The 19646-nt window shown below is 43.2% G+C and overlaps 1 protein-coding gene across 1 annotated transcript in view; it reads left to right on the forward strand.

Annotated features, from left to right (window-relative positions):
• spred1 (sprouty related EVH1 domain containing 1) overlaps positions 1-18914 on the forward strand; it is a 37755-nt gene extending 18841 nt beyond the window's left edge. The window contains exons 3-6 of the mRNA XM_088314032.1: positions 5039-5207; positions 7611-7657; positions 13641-13796; positions 14528-18914. Coding sequence (XP_088170158.1) covers positions 5039-5207; positions 7611-7657; positions 13641-13796; positions 14528-15226 — 1071 coding nt within the window. The 3' untranslated portion in view covers positions 15227-18914. The remainder of the gene's footprint in view (positions 1-5038; positions 5208-7610; positions 7658-13640; positions 13797-14527) is intronic.
• The last annotated feature ends 732 nt before the right edge of the window (positions 18915-19646 follow it).

A 19646-nucleotide genomic window follows, 5' to 3' on the forward strand; every position in this document is an offset into this window, starting at 1 on the left:
TTGTAATTTCAGAAGTGTGTATGAAACATAGAAGCCATTCACATTAATCAGTATGGAAGAAGTAGCTTTGACTTTTGAATACGATTGCTGACTCTTGTTCACTCATGGCCACATCTTTGTACATTTGCTCATTATTTTAGCCATGCGAAGGAATCTTGTATTGCATCTCCAGTGTCCAACACTGAGCAAGCATCAGTTATTTCACCTTCACGTGCATTGCAGAATTCCATTGCACACATAGACGTCGTTCTTAAAGGGGAAGTCAACCCCCCAAAATTCTTTGGACTTATTTGTTCAATGTGCCTTCACTTGTCTAAACATGTCATTGTAATCAATATTGCGTTTATGGAATATGAGTTAAGCAGCAAAATCCACCAGTTTTAGCCACCTGCACGGGGCGGCCATTTTGTCACTTCTATCCACTGAAAATGACATTACAGTTGAGCAGGGCTCAGGTCACGACCTATCACCAGTTACAGACCAGTCACCTGTCTTCTGAAGTTTTGCCATGATTGGCCATTAGCTGCACCTTGAGCAACTGCGATGTCATTTTCAGTCGATTACGAGTTGCGAAATGACCGCCTGCTGATCTTCACTCATATTCCACAAATGCAATATTAATCGGAATGCGCGTGTTTCGACTAGTGGGGCTGCATAGAACATATTCTTGTTCAGAATTTTTGGGGGTTGACTTCCCCATTAAGCAAAGAACATTTCCAAGATGACTTCATGACCCTGTTTCATGTTAGTACCTTTCATAAAGAACACCGTCGGTAACGTACCAAACAAGACGTGAAAAAGCTGACTTTTCCACAAAGTGTAAAAGGGTCAAGCAAATCTGCCAAGTTTGAATACAATTATAGTCTGTGCATAACATCCTGGTGTTGGCTGGCAATTCCTTGTTTCAGTTGTTTGCGCGTTGATTTTTGTTTTTTTTTTGTGATTCCTATTACTCCACATTGATTTAAAGTCACGTTCTCGCGCATCGTCACTGTCTTTCTTCCCTCCAATCAACGCAATTGCATCTCCATCTTAATCCATGTGACCTTCTTGTCCCAAGAGCTGTGTGCTAGATGTAAGAGTGATGGAGTAGATTCTTCGGGATAATCCAGACTGCGGTAATGGAAGTGTCAAAGTGATGTCAGAAGGCTGTGGCAAACATGGTGACGTAGAAGCTCTGGTGGCCTTTTAATGCGTCGACATTGGCGGGCTCATAGGCCCTGAATCGCCTTTAACTGAGAACATTTTATGTGTGTTCAAGGCCTCCAAGCGCATTACTTATGTGTGTGTGGCGCACAGGAAAGGGCGTGACGGGAATGCTGTCGTACAGGCCGGGGCATACACATGGCTCAGAGACCCCGGCGACTGTTCTGGGAAGTGGTAAAACACCCCGTTCGCCGCCAGCATCTACCCCAGTCACCACAACAAACACGCAGCCATATGTAGGTCTGTCAGAATGCCACCCAGTGCCGGGCTGCCTGGCACGGGCCGCAGCTCTGCCGACTGTTTGAGGGCATCAGCACGTCAACAGCGATGAGTCCAAGAAAAACAACCACCACAGACAAACCCTCAGACGACTAATGTTAGTCATGCAAGACAGCAAGGCATGACATTGTTCCTCTTACCGCAGTATTGTTTGAAACCGTCAGCGAGTTGACTGCCGAGGTTATTGACGTACAGTAATTATCTCCACTAAAGAGGTTGCGCTTTTGTCTTTGTGGGTTTGTTGCTGTTTGTTTGCTGGTGCGCAACTTCCTGGTTACAGTTTTTCAAGTAGAAATCTTTTCCAACTGCCAGATTAAGGTTCTTCACCTTGTCAGTGCGCCCTTTGTAAATACATGTGAATTTAAAAAAAAAAAAAAATACAGAAAATCAATAACTCAAAAACACAAATAATTGCAAGTGGAAAAATGCGAAATGTGGAGGGAAAATTAGCGGACTCTGCCGAGTCAACCACAAAATTTCTGCCTCCAAACTATCATTGATCATTTTAAAACCATATTTGCAACACGCAGAACTATATTTTGTTTATCGCACGGACATTTGTTGCTGACAGATTGTCCGTCGGCAACAAATGTCCGACTTCCATGGAGCAAAAAAAAAAAAAAACCTGAAAAAAATAAAGTCTTACGCAATTAAGCAATTGATGTAATAATTTAGCCTAACCATTTCTAAAAAGATACATTAATGACAGCCCTCGAACAACATCTGGCCCCAAATGTTCACGCTTTGGCTGAGTTCTCTCCTGTTCTCAAAATAATGCTGACATTGCGCTCTAATTTGTTTGTTGTGTCTGAACAAAGATAAGGCAATCTTCGGGGAAAAACAAGGTCTGTAATCGTTCCCATACGTAACCTTAAATAACTTGAGAAGAACACCGGTGGCTAAGTGTGACGTCGCAATACCAGTGATGCTATTGGGTGGGGCGTGGGCGCTATCAGCAGGGGGAGGGGAACATGTCAAATTCCGGCGAAACGTAGTAATCGTAGGCGGAGCCAGATTGAATAAGAAAAGGTGGTGGCAATGTGACTGTGATGCGCAGTGATGCGGCACAGAGTGTACTAGTGATGACTCAGCTGGCTCTCCATATAGCCACCGACCTCTCTCTCTCTCTCTTCCCTCTTCCATCACTCTGCCTCTCTCTCTCTCCAAAAAAAAATACACCTAATTGGTTGACGAGTTCTTACGACACCAGCTCTCGGATTTGTGTCAGATCTCGAGCTGAGCTTACTGCCTCGCTCGTCACAACCTCCCTCGGATTGCTCACAGCTGTGATGCTGGCGCCTTCTTGGCTCATCAAAATTAGCTTTCCTTTTGGGCAAGGACTCTCTCTCTCTCTCGCTCGCTCTCTCTCGATCCGTGCATGGTGCTTGTTTGTTGAGCTATGCCAGCCAAATGCGGTTTATTATCCGCAAGACTCTCGGTGTCACCCAGCCTGTAAATTCTGAGCGCCAATAATGTTGCCTATGTGACCAGCTTGTGACTCGGTGAACACAAAAGTTGGTGGAAGTGTTTTGCGGTATTTGCTTTGTGCCTCGGCTCGAAATCTTGCACTCTTGATTAATCACAGAACACATGAAAGAATCACATTGACGGATCCTGTAACAAGACTTATCTTATTTGCGAGCAAAATGAAGAGTTCAAAGATCTTCTCTATCTTACTTTGTGTCTGCTTTCCGACACATCTCACCTCCGACTATCTCTGTCACCCTCGTGCAACCTTCAAAAGCCCGGTTTGTGGAATGTGACGTTGAGTATTGTCCTTCCTCGCAACACGCGATACTTCCTCCCGTGTCTGTGCGGGCCTTGCCGTGCGGCGCTCATCTTACCTGCGCCGGCTCCGTTCAGTCTCGCTCCTCCACAATCAGCCCCAGAGGCGCAGACACCCCATCCTCCTCTTTTTTATCACCTGATCCCACACCATCCTCCATAGAGTCCATCCCTCCTTTTGGGATGTGGCACAAAACCGGAGTACCCGGAGAAAACCCACACAAACACGGGGAGAACATGCAAACTTTGCACAGGAAGGCCTAGGCTTCTTTGGCTATTCAAATTGTGCGACATTATAGCTTACCATCAAAACATCGTGCGTTTCTCGTCGAGTTTAAAAATTGCCTTCCTCAAAACTAGAATCACTTGAAAACCACATTTGCATATTTACCGTTTAGGCCCTTCTGTGTTTACGTGACATTTGTTACTTGTGTAGCGCTTTTCTACCTTGGGTACCGAAAGCACTTCACACTGTTACCTCATCTATCGACTGATGACGCAGCATCAGGAGCAACTGGGGGTTCGCTCGCTTGCTCAACAACACTTTGTCATTGTCACACTGGCCGGGGATCGCACCCCCAACCTCTGAGACAACCACGCTACCACAGAGCCATGCATTGTTGCAGACAAACTCAGTCACCGGTGACTTCCTCATACTCGATAATACCCGACGTTTGGGAAAGCTTCTGTCGATCAATCAGCTGGCGGTAGTTTTCCTAACTGCACCTTTCAGAAGCATACCAGTGCAAGCCAAAGCAGCAACAAAGGGTGCTTAATAGTGGGATTGTTTATCATGTCATTTTTGGATCGCGTCTAATGGAAACATTAAAATGAAAACATTTTACTTGGTGGTGAGTTGCTGTCACATCTATACTACCTCTTTACCGGATCCAAAGCATACAATGGAAAACTGAATCCTATTGCTTTGCGATTCTTATCCACCACACGAGCGCAGCCTTCACGTCACGGATGGTTTTCATTGTGTCAAGTTCGCCTGCGCTCGTGCAGGCCGCCATGCCACCCCCCCCGCCCCCCCATGCACATTCGCACCCCGTTAAGCCACTCCCGTGCACGTTTGTCAAAACCTCAAAGACTGTAATGGCTGTCTCTCATTTCACATAATCTGCCCGAGAGGAAGGCCAGGAGGCGGCTCAGTAGCCCTGATTAATAATAGGCTTTGGAAATACAGTGTCTCCCCACCGCACACTTTTGACTGTCTGCCTCTAAAAACCTACTCAAAGCCCCTTCTTCCCCCACTGCTGCCTTCCAACTCATCTGTAATTAAACAGAGGCCACCATTTTTAATATGGTTTACAAATTGGCTTAAAAAATTTTTAGGGGGAATTTGAGGGGATTTTTTTTGTCCTATTACAGAAATGCCACTTGTGTGTTGTTTCAGGGTTTTTTATTCTTGTTTTTTGAATGGGAATGATTGGATGAGCCATGTTTTAAATATTAATTTGTTCTTACAGTGACTGTGATGAGAGAGACTACAGAAAGCTTGTTAAAAAAAAAAAAAAAAAAAAAAAAAAAGTCTATATGCAAGTACCGATGAACAGAAAAAGATTAGGACTGCCGTTTTGTCTTCCTGTTGATTTAGTTTGGCGAAAATACCAAACCGAGTGGCTTGCCCAGAACATTTTCTCCCTTGCAGTTTTAAGTTACCACAGGAAACTGTTGCTCAACATCTTTCTGTTACGTTGTCGAGGCTTGTAGGCAAAAAATGGCCTGACTCTCTTTGTCTTTTTTTTTGTTTTTTTTTTCCTAGGTGGTGCTGGAGTGTGTCCTGCACGAGGGCCTCGTGTACAACAAGATCAACCCCATCTTTCATCACTGGAGGATCAATGACAAAAAGTTCGGGCTGACCTTCCAAAGCCCCGCCGACGCTCGCGCATTTGATCGAGGCATACGCAGGGCAATTGAGGACATCAGCCAAGGTGGGCACCTTTTTTGGACTGTTTTGTTCTTGTTGGTGTGTATTCCATTTGCGATGTGATGAGCTGATTAGTGACAATCAGCACAACCCCTTCTGCGTTATCTTGTTCGCACCAGCTGCCCAGTACAAACTATTCCAAAACAGTTTTCATTCAGTCTCCAATCACTGATATGCCAAAGACGACGTGACATTAGTCCTATTTAAGGGTGGGAAATGTTTTCTGTTGTACAGTACACCTGCACAATAAACACTTAAACCCCATGAATGTAAGCTACAGCAGAGAAGGGCGAGTCTCTCTCTATCTCCTCCTTCCTCTGTTCTCCTCCGTGTCCTGGCATCCTCTGTATTCTGCCGCTGTTGTGTAATGCCTCTCTCCTCAGCGCACACGCGCGCACACACAGACAGGTTGCTCTGTATTCCTATCGCATCGCTCCGCTGCCGGTCGCTTGGCTTCGCCAATGTGTGCGGGCGAGGGTTGGCGGAGGGGAGGTCGGGGGTAGGGGGGTGGCCCGTGTTGTGTTGGTAGGCGAGAGAATATGCTGCGCCCCTGTGAATGTGCGTGCGTGCACATGCGTGTGTATCGGTCCTGCAGTCCTCTGTTGCCATGGCAACGCTGGGCACATGGCTCCGGCAGCTCCGAGAGCCGAGTCGTGCTGCACTCGCTGTCTCTCGCTCGCTTGCTTCCTCCCCGGCATTGAAGAAATGCACACACACCTTCTCTGTGTGATTGAGACTTCTGTTGCGTTCTGTCATCTTTTCTGCCCAGCACACACACACACACACACGCACACGCACACCCCCACAGTCACGCACTCACATAATAATAGAAATAAAATATCTCCCTTCATCCCTGTGGAATTGTTTTAAATTGATATTGTGTGCATGACCCTGGCTTGCAACCATTTTTCGACGCGTAAGGTTTTCGTGTCTAAAGAACACTAGCTTTGCTTTTACCAGACACAGTAGGGCTGTGTGTTCACAAGCGGAAGTCAGTGAGATCACATTGTCAGTTATATAAGGTGTATGTGCCAATTATATGAACTAGCTTTCAAGACTGTGACTGTGAAAGCCGCCATTTTCCACGCACCGACGTCAAACGAGGGCTACCGAGTATGAGGTTGCATCAGAGGCGTAACGGAGTTGAGATACTGTCTGCGCGTTCGTTTCGTCAAATTTAACACCTGACACTCCTTCCGTTTTGTTGTTTTGAAAGCACTGTCTTGATTGTTTGAACAAAAAGCAAAGGTCGGTTAAATGCCGGGGCCTTCAGTTATGGCTATGATGCCGCAATTTTGTGGGATTGTTACACAAAACAGGCTTTGACTTGATAAAATAGAGTTAGGATACGCTTATTGCCAGATTTTTGTTGGATCATATTCCTGGTTATGCATGATACTGCAGGGAAGATAGACAACAGTGAGGCTTGGTGAGTCATAAGACTCAAGACTGATATATATTGCGGTCCTGCTCTGTTGGGATTAAATAATACTGGAATTCATGTGTTTCTCATTGAGAACTTTGCAGGGCAAAATATGTAATTCTCAGTGCAGCTTGTCCGCCATGTTTGCGGTGTTTGTTGTGGCAGTACGAGTGTTTTGCTTTGGGGGTTTGCGGATGCCGTACACCCCCTCCCCGCCCCAAAAAAAAAAAAAAAACAAAAAAAAAACTTTTTTTCCCTGCAAATATTCTCGTGACAGCAACATGAATATAGGTCACTTGCAACTAGAAAATAAATTGATTTGTACAGGAAAAGAAAAAGTGGCCTAAGGCAAGTTGATTTGCACTCTGACAAATCAGCCAAAAGAATTTGTTGTACACCAACAATAGAGAATAAATCCATTAAAAATGGTGATGTCAATGTGACACTGTCCGTATATTAGCAAAACAAAAACAACAAAGAACTCTCAGTTTGTGTTAAAAGTTCAATGACTTCTGTGTAGCTTACGTCATCCGCAATGAAAAAGTCGAAACGCGGTCACCCTGATACCTGAACCGCAAGTTGCCAGTCTCCGGCATCTGCAGACGAGGTGTTTTTTTTTGGGGGGGGGGGGGGGGCTGTGGAAATGGCACATGGCGTTTTAACAGAGGTCAGGTTACATTATTCGTGGCATGCATATTTCATGAACTTCCGTGTGCCCCACTGACACAAAGCAGCTTTCATTTCCCCATTTAGGCTGCAGTCGGATGGAAGCGCCAGTCTCGTCTCATTCTGGTTTGACTTGAGGAAAAAGGATGTTTGCTTATGCTTGCGAAATAACTCACTTTAGACTGCGTTATCAAGTAGCGAAATTTATATCAACTGCATATAATCCCAAAATAGTTTTTAACAAGTATGTTTTTTTTAAAGATTCATTTCAATAATCATGTGTGTTTGTGTGTGTGTTTTTTCCCCACCCTATTCTAGGCTGTCGATCGTTTGGCGAAGGGGAGACTCCGGAGGACGGACTACCAGTGAGTGTTGTTCTTAGGAAAATCTCTTCATGATTTGAAATACATGTGAATGTGCATCTTTATTTTTTTTTTTTTTTTTTTTTACCGCTTTGATGACGAGCACTGCTGAGATGCACATGCAGCCTCACTGAAGAATGCAGTTGTTGCATATCACCCATAGCAAAGAGCAAAGTCCCTCTTTGGAAATAATGAAAATTTAACTCGATGTTTCAAAGTATTCTTTTAGGAAATTTCTCACCTGTCATACAAGTGTAAAAATAAGTTAAGTACTGTTAATGTCAACACGTAAACACAATAGAACACTCAGTATTAAAACAGTAATGTAATGTGAAAGGTGACGATGCTTCACACATCTCACTGAAAGAGATTAACCACTCTACCTAATTTTAAAAGGCGGCCTTGCGTATGATGACACGTTCAAGTGAGTCTGCTTAATTCGTCTGTTCTTCTTAACACCCGAGTTGAGTCGTGTTCTTTTTGAATAGGGTGTTGCAAAAAGTCACTGGAAACGCAAAAACGGAGCGCCGCGCTCAGGCCCTGTGCGCTATGATGATGTCTCACACCACGTCATGCGTGATTGCGGTTCAAACGGCAACGTTTTTGGGGACTTTTGGACGAATTTCTACATATGGATGGATGTTATGATTCATAAGTTCTCCGGTTTGATTGCAAGACATCTTATATGGCTTGACGTCCTGCTGTAGCCCTCACGACTCATTAGAGCTCAGCTACATGTTCATCACCGCGGTTCAACACTCTCGACTCCCGCAAACCCTCAACCTCCCACCCCTCAGTATCTTAAAAAAAAAAGGGGGTGAGGGAGGCTGCCGCGTTCCCGTTCCTGTGGCAAAGTTCCTCTTTAAGGGATCAGGCTGAACACACAGGAAATCCAATGGCACTGTTGTTGCTAGGCAGCAAGGTGGGGGTGCAACGGGAAAGGGGGGTGGGTGTTCGCAAGGTTCAGCGCGTGAGCCACCGAGGGTGTCACCATGGTGATTTGGCATCCGAATGTTGCGGTCGCAGACCTGGGCTGCAAGGAAAGAGAAGTGAGCCAGTCTCAAGTTCTACGAGTGGAGTCTTAGCAAATTGCACAACACCAGGCCTCATCAAGTCATGGGACAGTTTGGACTTGCAGTGCGGGGTAGCCATGTGCATCGCATGAGGTATGAATCGAATCGATGGAACTTGTGTGTGAGCCTTGTTCAAACCCCAAAGGTAGCCCACAACGAGATGATCCCATGTATGTGATCAAGACGGTGATGTCAACCCGCTTCCTGTCTGTCCCGTTTTACACAGGAAGAACAAATTGAGTTGCGCAACTCAGCTGTGTGCATCGCCCCACATACAAATGATAAAATTAGGGAAAAAAAGTAATCGGTACGATCGTTGTAATATTTTCGAAATATGAAGTGGGCATTCATATACACACACGAAAGTTTTGATGTCAATTGATCACAGTTTTTGGACATTAAGTGATGTTAATGTTTTTTCTCTAGTTGACGTGAGAAGGTAACGCTAACAATGTCAATAAAATAAAAAATATTACAACTTTTGGCCATGCATATACATGTGCACATATATTTTGGTGTCAATCGATCACTGGGTTTTTTGTACACTGAGTGACGTAATGTTTTTTTTTTCTGTTTTCAAGGCAACACTTTGTCAATAAAATCCAAAATATTGTGACTTTCGTAATATATCAGAGAATGATTTGGTATCAATCGATCATAGTTTTTGTAGATTTAGTGATGCGATGTTTCCTCAATGAGGTAAGGCTTATGACGATAAAAAAAAATATTGCGAATTTCTGTTATAATATTTTCAATATTGAAGAAAATGAAGCCTGACGCCAAACTCAGAACAAAATACTTGTAGACCAGAAAACAAGTCAAACATGAACAGTGGCATGAAACAGCACATGTTAGGTCACAGTGAAAAAACTGGTCACGATGGTGCCATTGGGAGCATGTCATTATTTTGATACCTAATCAGCTCCAGGGATTTGGATGCCTTTGATGTTTGAACTATTAACTAGGGCTGCATGGTATTGGAAAAACAAGCAATTTGACTATTGAATAGAGCAATATTGATATTATTGCGATGTTAGCTTATACCTAAAAAAAAAGACAATTTTATTATGTAATGAGAGAATGCAGCAAAACAAGCGAGCTCAATGTATTCTCAGCTAATTAAATGTAATCACGCCAGATAATGTTCAACTGTTGGACGGCGATGCACATTTAAGTTTGTAAGCATACAATCCCATTTGAACCTTATTGCATGTCTGCGAGATGAATATTGCATGGGCCAATATCGCAATATTTTTATACTATTAACGTTTATACACACTGATTAATTGAATGGAGCACAATTAATTTGTGTTACTTTCCGAACATGGCGCGATGAAATCTGTTTTGGACCGGCGATGGACTTGTCCTGGAGGTCTTGCGAGCCGTCACTTGAAACAAATGAAAGGAACAAACTGGGTTATGTAGCAAAAAAAAAAAAAAAAAGTGTTTGGAAGAACAGCCAGTGGAGATTCTTGTCAAAAAACGCAATCTCAAACATGTTTTCATTAGCTACTTTGAACAGTACGTGCAGGATAACATGGAGCATCTTAGGTCATAAAAGGGACTTTTATCATTAATGAAGCAGTTTACCGTTTAACTCATCGTGTGCCAACGAGATGATTCAGCCTGACCTCAGGCCTTTCTGTTCCGAAGCCATGTGACGAAGGAACTACACGGGATGTTCCCTGCTGCTCGTGCGAGGCCAGGTTGCTTCACTTAACCCCCCCTCGCCCCCTCTATCCTCCCCAAACCAGTCCTCCCTTCCTCTCCTCCCTCACCCCCGGGCCACATCTCTGGGGTCAGATCAGCTCCAGATTGGCCCCCACGCATGCCTTTGAATGGCGGGGCTTAGGCGAGCGCTTCAAAAAGGAAGCCAGAGTCTGTTTCTCATTTTGATCCCCCTCCCTCCATCCTTTGCTCCTTTCTGTCTTCCTCTCACATACACATACAGCTGTCATCTGGCTTTTTAAGTTCTCTGCTGCATTTCTCCAGCTGGAGCTGGTTTATGACATTCTCTCTGCAGACTCTCTGGCCTCTCTCGCTCTCTTTCTGCGTTTTACGTGCGCACGTACACACACACACACAAACACACACATGAATCCAAACTTGAATCCAATGCAAAGTCATTTTTTCCTGCTCTTTTATTCCCCTTCACTCCTTCCACTGTCTTCTCTTTCTCACGTGAGCACTTGGTATGTTTGGAGGCATCCCATGCACACACACGTACTTTGTACATACACTTTGTGCAGCTCAACGGGGAGACTGGGGGGTGAAACTTGAAGGGGGGGCGGGAAGAGAATGAGAAGTGGGGGGAGAAGTCAAAGGAAGCATCTCTTAGCAACCACAGGACAGTAATTACTGTTGCAGCAGCTGGGAGCAAACCAGATTTCCGCTGTGCGTTAAAGCACTGGCGTGGGCTCCTTTACACACGGCACTGACTAACCAGAGCCAGGAGCCTCCCCCACACGCCACTGAGAGGGAGAGAGAGTTCTGTGGCGTTTACGTTGGGGTTAAACTTTGAAGGTGCACGTGTCTTTTAAGAGCGGAGCAACTTTGAAAACAGTTTTGTGAGTTTGGTGATACCAAAGGTCCTAAAGTGACACTTAGGGGGGGAAAAAAGGCCTCAAACTTTATACAAGTATTATCGACAGAGCTTGTGTAAGTATTTCACTAGAGCTCAGTTCAGCAAGCTTCATAGAATTAACTCTGCTTTCGTAGTGCCAATGTCAACAAGGTGTCTAATAAGCGAAGAAGAAATTCCAAGCTAACTGCTAACATTAGCAGCTAATGCTAGCTCTCAGGAGTGGGACGGTACTGGTAGTAACCCACAGTGCTCTGCACAACTCACTTAAAAAAAAATGGTTCGTGTGTGTCTTCTGCATCAGAAGAACTCCTAATCGCTACCAAATCTGCATTTTGCACAGAATAAATACTCTTTGAAATGGTCAATTTCATTCCTTTGACTTTTTGCACAATACAAAAAGTATGATTAACATTAAAACGTACCACAATGTAAACGAAAACATTTGGATTACGTGTGGAACGAGTGGTCATGCCTCCACCTCAGTCCACCGCTTTTGTACCAAGCATATCGTTTACATTTAATTGCTACGCATTTGGGCGGCTTAAATAAAACAAAACATGGCTTTTATGTGGTCGCTCGCTTCCCCCAAATTATTGGTGTGATTGATACCTCAGTTATGTATTTATTAGCGTCTTCCAATAACTAAGCACCAATCTCACTTTTGAAATGAGATACAAGCTCTTTGATGCTTTTTGTGCGAAACTATGAAGATGACTGGCCAGGCTGCAGACTTCCTTGCTGTCCCTAATCAAGTGGCAATCCCGTACGGACATTAACGCCTTGTCACTATAAAATGTTGGAGGACAAAAAAAAAAGTTAAATGTTCTGCTGATATAGTTTGCCTTGCTTGAAGGGGATTAAAAATTGGATTGGATTTTAAAAAAAACTAAAGAAAATCATTATTATGCACGAACCAGAGAAGTAAAGTTGAGATTTTAAAGTTTTTGTTTGACACATCAAAATAACGTATCACAAAAGTGCAGAAAGTTCCTTGATCAGTTGAATAATGCGAGTCTTGAATGATTACATGTCCGTCACCCAGGCGTGGGCAAACTACGGCCCGGGGGCCTCATGCGGGCCGTTAAACGTTTTAATCCGGCCCGCCGAACTTGAAAAAAATTAAATGAATAAACCTCGTTAATGTTTTATTTTCTAAATACGGTGGTTTTTCAAAGACATATATTGTTGTAATGCTTTTGTTCACTTTCATTTAAAATTAATTTTTTTTTTCTCCGATGAGGCGAGGCTACCAAAACACTCCATCCACCTGCTCCCCTCTGTCAAATTTTCGAACCCATTGTGGCCCGCCAATCAAAAGGTTTGCCCACCCCTGCCCTGAACACATCCGTTCTTGAAGGCGCCGCAGCCGCTGGCTCGACGCATGAAGTCCAACAACTTTTTAACGCTTAAATAGCATTCATAAGCAGTTTGACCCCGGAGCGGATCATTAGTTCCTTAAGAAGAAAACATTTTTCAAGTCCGAACATAATAGAGATTGGCCAGCATCCAGGCACAGAAAGTCTTGTACCTTTTATTAGTTTTCCTCCTGCAATTTATTTTTGAAGACAAAGCAACACTTCACATGAATCGACCGTTCGCCGCTTGATAACTTGAATCCAACTTTGACACGACTTTGCATCCGTGATGGTTTGTTGCGTGGATGAGCTTGGGGGGGCGGCGGCGCTCGGATGCTCGTGCTGACATAATGTTGGCTCCTGATGTAATATCCACCCCGTATCTCTCCTCTCTCTCTGTTTCTCCCTCACCTCTGCATTCATGAATCATGAAATAGCCGTCACATTAGTTGCCATGAGTACTGAAATCTTGGCATGATTTCTTATCGGAGTCTGTTTAAAATCTAGTGTGCACGGGCTTGAAATGTATATTCCCCGCACAGCTCACATGTTCCAATGCGATGCAGTCTGCGGCATTCACAAGATTCTATTTATAGAAAGTTCAGCCTGATTGTTGTCAATGGTGAGCGCCATTTCATTTGGAGACGTCGTGAAACGAGGCAGTAAGAATATGCTTTAGATCATTTGAAACGATTTTTTTTAGGCTTTTATTTGGTGTTTTTTCTCCAGTTTTGTGTGAACGCTAGAAAAGAGCTGTTGGGAACTTTGAGTTCTCACACAGAAGGGCCTTAAGTCATTGCTGCATCACCCTTTGACTAGCATAGTTGCAGTGCACCCTCTAGTGGTTACACTTGGTAAGCAACCACAAGTCAAAACAAAATTGGGGGGTAAAAAAGGTTCTTTAGTTTTTTTTTTTTTGTGCTAACTAAAATGGTGGATTGACATCTTGACATGTTTTTTTTTTGTTTGTGCAGACGTGTGAGGAGCCTCCTTCCATCTGTACGCCCATGAAAGAGCCTTTCTCCCCCCTGAACAACGTGGTGTCCACCGAGCCCTTCAGGGGCTGCTACGTACGCGCTCAGCCCTTTGACGAGTTCACCTCCAGTAACCGACGTTACCTGCCGCCACAGGTCTGACCTTCACGCCACACCAACAATTTTGAGGTTTTCTGGGTTTGGTCACGTGACATTCATAAGCTGAGCCGTGATTGGTTGTTACCTGAGCCATGAGCAACTGAGAGGTATTGTAATCACAGCGCCGCTCCCGTGTTCACGATCTTTCGGTTTAAGGTGGTAATCTCGGCTGTTTTTGAGTCTTTTCTGGGTTTTGGAAATGTGTTTGATATTAGTCTTTCAGCCTTTGTGGTGACGTGACACAAGTAACATCAAATAGATGAGTTCTAACGTCATCGGAAAAAGGAAACTTGGCAAAGAATCATGAAAGCGGCATGGTGAAAATGTGACTGAGCATGATCGGGAAAAATTGCATTGTGTGGGGGAAAAAATGACAAAAAAATGCCGCTATAGTCTTGTAAATTGTGACCCTGCAAAATTCACAATCTTTGTAAAATCTCCGTGTGAAACAAGGCTGTGACTAAAAAGTATGTAACTTGTCTTTAAATATGAGCGTGGGTGGGAGATGCTTTTCCAGGGGTCTTCTTAAAGTCTTCTGATCAACATCAAACGGGTATCTTTTGGCATTCAATGCAACATGATTTTCACCGTATTATTTTGAAGTGGAAAATAGAATTCTTTTGGTTCTTAAAATTTGGAGCTCAATTAAAATTTGTGCACTTTTATTGATACTGTATAATTATTTGTATGTTATCTCAACTGGTTTCTCCGTCGTTTTGGTCCCCAAGGTGTCATTCAAATCGACTCGCCATGTCAGCTTTCACATGGACGAGGAGGAGATCGTCCGCATCAACCCGCGCAAGGACGTGCTCATCCGCGGCTACGAGGACTACCGCCACCCGGTCATGTGGAAGCAGGAGGCGGAGCGCGAGGACCTGGACTTTCCGGCCACCTTCTACAAACTGGACAGTAAGAAGTGCGAGTACCTCTTCCCCGACGGCCCCGGCGGGGACCCCCACTCGGGCCCCGGCCTGGGCATGGGCACGGGCATGGGCCTCGGCCTGGGCAAGGACACGGCCATCAAGACTCAGCCCTCGCCGTTGCTCAAGTCCAAGAAGGGGCGGCGGCGACGGGAGGACGGCGAGCGCTCGCGCTGCATTTACTGCCGCGAGATGTTCAACCACGAGGACAACTGGCGGGGGCAGTGCCAAGATGCCCCCGACCCCATCAAGCAGTGCATCTACAAAGTCAGCTGCATGCTGTGCGCCGAGAGCATGCTCTACCATTGCATGTCCGACTCGGAGGGCGACTTCTCGGACCCGTGCTCGTGCGACACGTCCGACGAGCAGTTCTGCCTGCGCTGGCTCGCCCTGGTGGCGCTGTCCTTCATCGCGCCCTGCATGTGCTGCTACCTGCCGCTGCGCGCCTGCCACCACTGCGGCGAGGCGTGCCGCTGCTGCGGGGGCAAGCACAAGGCGGCCGGGTGACCCCACGCCGCCCCTCTGGGAACCCCTCAAAGCTAGCTAACACAGGAAGCGGATCTAAGCTCCTTTTTTCCACCCCCCGCCCACTCTTTGGGACAGGGCGGTGTTGTTGATCGTCAGCTCTGAGGGCTTTTGGAGATTTCAGTTTGCGTTTGTCGCCGACGAGCTGCAGCGGAGGACAAACTTAAGCTTTGCGTCAAGCTAAGTCCTGATGAGATGATGAGGATATTGAGATTAACAGACTTGGGGATGTTACTAAACGCACCACAAACACACACACACACACAAACACACGCCCACACACGTTAACATACACTTGGCCGAACTCTTCTACAAGAAACGTCTAACTTTATGAAGGAAACTTGTCTTTTTGTACAGAGACAACAACAACACACAACTATTCAGAAAAATAACTTGCTGTTTGAGTATGCTAAAAGGGATACATATGTTCTTATGCTTATTTTGTGTGACGTTGCAGTCGGGTAACAGTGGCCTTTCCTTCCCTTCATCACCGTGTAATTAGTAGACAGGAAAAAAAAAATGTGCACTAGACATGACATCGCCCCCGTGCCCCATTTTCGCCATTTTGCCAACATCAGTGTGGTGTAATCCTTGGCCAATTTCTTCCCTTAGGCAACGGCCTAACGTCGACCATTTTGATTGCATTCCAAAAGAAAGGGACTCATTCCATTTGTCAGAAGGGAAATTGGTAACTTTTTACCATGCTGACTTTCCCTCAAAGCTCGCCAAAAATGTGAAAAATGACATCTTGACAATTTGTTTGTTTTTTCCTGTTCACCTTCTGATTCAAAGCGGAAATTTTGCTCAACCAGCAAGTTTTGTTTCGGTGAGTGAATGGTGACAGTGCTCCTATTTTATTTTATTTTATTTTATTTTTTTTCAAGAAAACAACCAGGCACTTAAAACGAGGCTTCTTCTTTGACTGAGTCACCCTTCTCCGATTAAGGAATTAGTCTGAAGAAAAGCACTGCTCTTCGAGCTTTTGGTTGCACCCCCCCCCCCCCCCCCCCAACCTCCAAAATGTCCCGTGTTTCTCCCACACTTTCTATTTTATTTTATTTTTCTCCTTCGTGCCCCTCCTCATGTCGCCGATCCACTCCTTCATGTGTCTTCGTTTTAATAAACCCTGGATGAATGAGTGCATTGTTTCAGGAATGTTGAGTATCTCAGCAATTAAGTACATACAGATGGTGCGTGTGAGTGTGTGCGCGCGCGGATACGTAGGCCTTCACATGCACTGGTTACGTCCTGACTGACGACTCTTTTCGACAAACACAACATATTTGTTCTTTTGGAGATTCCAATCAGAATAATCCGCATAAAAAGTGTGAGACGTTTCAAAGATAAAGGCGCCTGTGCCACAGTACTTTAGCGTTTGTTTTCTTAACCCCAGCAAAAGAATCCTCGTAACAGGAAGTACGATTTTTGCGTGGATTAAATTATCGAACTCATCCAGTGTGATTGAAAATGAAAAATAAATAGCTGAAGATATGTGTCATATTATTGGGAACCATTGGTTGACCATTGGTTGCGGCAGCACAACCTGAATTATATACACGTAGTCTTTCCAAAAAAATTCACACTAACCTATGCTAGCGCAGGAGTAAAAACACTTCAAGACCATGAATATAAAACAAATGTTTGTTTTTTTTTATTATGCAATATAAACGGCGGTATCTTCTTGTAATACGTGACCACGTGTTCTTCAGCTGCCCATCAAACTAGTTGATTGCACGTTGCTGGCACCTTCAAAGATCTGCGCGTCAACGCTGCCGTAAACTGAGGACCTTCGGAAATTGAGTTTTGCGCCGCATTTGGGACAGCAGGGAAATCTGAAATATATGCGCTCCAAAAATGATGACTGACCAGTGACACCACCACGATAAGCTAATATTTGCTTTGTTTGGCAACTTTTTTTTTTTTGTTAAAGTGTTTGCGGAAAATTATAAATAACCTTACGATACATACACTCGCCAATTTATTCTTTAAACTACCGACAACGTAAACCCTGAATTTCGCCTTTTCAATTTTAAAGCATTTATTTGAGGCAAATGAAAAAGGGTCAACACAATGTCCCAAAAAAGGTTCAGTGTTTCTTACTATTTTTTTTCCTCATCTCTTAATTTTTTCCGGATTTGTTGATTTTTTTTAATTGTCGTTTCACAGGTATTTCTGGTATTTTTTTAATCAAGCAAGCAAATTTCAGAGCCGTAACAGGCCGGAACAAAACGGCTTTTATGTTGAAAATCCACACGCACTAGACGATTGACAGCATAACACGCTAATGAGTTGTAAAACTTGGCTTTTGTTAGGTTCCGCGTAGAAAAGATTTTATGTTCGGGCTCTTGACGTGCCAATTTTGCTGCATCTCGGTGTGAAAGAGGCTTTGGATTCCCAATGTAAAGTCCCCAGAACTCAGTGTCATTGAGTCCTACAATGTTGTCTCCTTTAGGCAGCCCAAGTTTTTTGCCGCCGTTGCTTTTAGCGTGAGTTAAATCCACAGTCGATTCCTCAAAGATTTCTTACCAGTCCATCCACTTTAAAAAAGAAATGTGGTGCACAAAAAACACTACGTTTAGCACAAATCATAACAATTTGAGAGTCTTTTTATTTTCAGACCTTGTTACTTTTAATCTTTCTATGCAAACCTCTGACATGGGACACACTCTTAAGACTGACAGGACACTTTTGTTTCTTATAAGACCTTCGTAGGTAGTAAGTAGTGATAGTTGATGAGCCTCTACCCACTTTGGTACCAAACACCTGTAAATACGTAACACTGTATTTAAATACTGATCATAATAATAATAATAATAGCTCTGGCTTGTTTTGTCCTTGAGGTTGTCTTCTTTTTAAAGATAGAGCTGTATTTATCGGGGCTGTCAGCATTATCTACGGTAGCTTCTATTGACAGCATACTTGTGTACATAGGTCCACCTTTTGTAGTATTATTTCACATTGAAAAGTAGAGGGCATTTGCAACGGGTCAGGGGTAAACAAAACATAAAATGACTATTGAGCTTCTAATTAAAGTTACTCGCTAGTTTTTTGTATGGTAGACAGGAAGTTGGCGCTAACACGGTACAGGAGTAGCACTCCACTCGCTTTGGAAATTTTATATATGAATATAAATATATCTATATATATATATATATATATATATATATATATATATATATATATATATATATATATATATATATATATATATATAAATACACAAATTTAAGGCTGCTAGATACAATCACTAATTTTATTGTGCTGACAGAGAAAATTAGCTATGAACGACTGTTAAACCCTAATTCTCCAACAGCATAAAGCATTTGTTTAATTTAATTTTATTTTATTTTGGGTGACGTGTACGTGCGTTTTGTGTGAGTGTGTGTTTGGGTCTGGTTCCTGTCGTCAAGCTGAACCAAGGTTGGATGAAGCTGATTAAAAACTTGCTGGCTGACAAAATGTAGGATGTGCATTTTTTTGCCCTTAAACAAAGAAAATGAAAAAAGGAAAACAATTTTGTCATTCTGCATTAACCAGCACAGTGCTACTTCCTGTCATGTACTGTATTATATATGCAACGTATGTCTGCCCGCTTATACACACACACACACACACATATATATATATATATATATATGTGTATATATATATATATGTGTATATATATATATATATATATATATATATATATATATATATATATATATATATATATATATATTAAAAACTTCAGTTTTAACCACTTTTGCTGCTAGTCCTTTATCCTGTTTAAATCTCGGAAAAAAACTAATGTTGCATAACGTTGGGAATGCATACAAATGTACATAATTACTACACACACACACGTGTATGTATATATATATATATATATATATATATATATATATATATATATATATATATATACTTTCAGTGCATTGTTTTAAAAAGATTAACAGAAAACCGTTTACTTTTCACAGCAGTTTTTTGGAGTGTTTTTGTTCGGGTTCTCCAACAAGGCTTTGGTGCACTGATTCTACTCGATGTATGCTTTTTTGACATCTTACAGCGCTTGATGTAACATTTATGTGATTAGTTCTGAAATAGTGGAAGACATTTTTGTGTTTTTTTGGGGAAAAACTTGCAGTATAAATGGTACTATTAACTATTCTGTAAACACTGCCTGTTCATTTTCCCCCCTTCCTTCCTTGTGCATATTTTTTTGGGTAATTTAATTTTCTTAGTGCCATCCTGACGACCTCAAAAACAACGACGACGACAAAAGAAGTGCCTCATGTCCATCGTAGTCTCCATCAGTTTAACATCTGTTTCTTCTGGTTCTATCGGTTTGTATTATTTTGTTGATTTGAGAATACCAAGTATATGATGTAAAATTGATAGTCCCAATAACTCCCACGGCATA

Source organism: Idiotropiscis lumnitzeri, chromosome 1 (genome assembly GCF_059441095.1).
Source record: "Idiotropiscis lumnitzeri isolate Australia: NSW breed Sydney's pygmy pipehorse chromosome 1, RoL_Ilum_1.0, whole genome shotgun sequence".
Classification (NCBI taxonomy): domain Eukaryota; kingdom Metazoa; phylum Chordata; class Actinopteri; order Syngnathiformes; family Syngnathidae; genus Idiotropiscis; species Idiotropiscis lumnitzeri.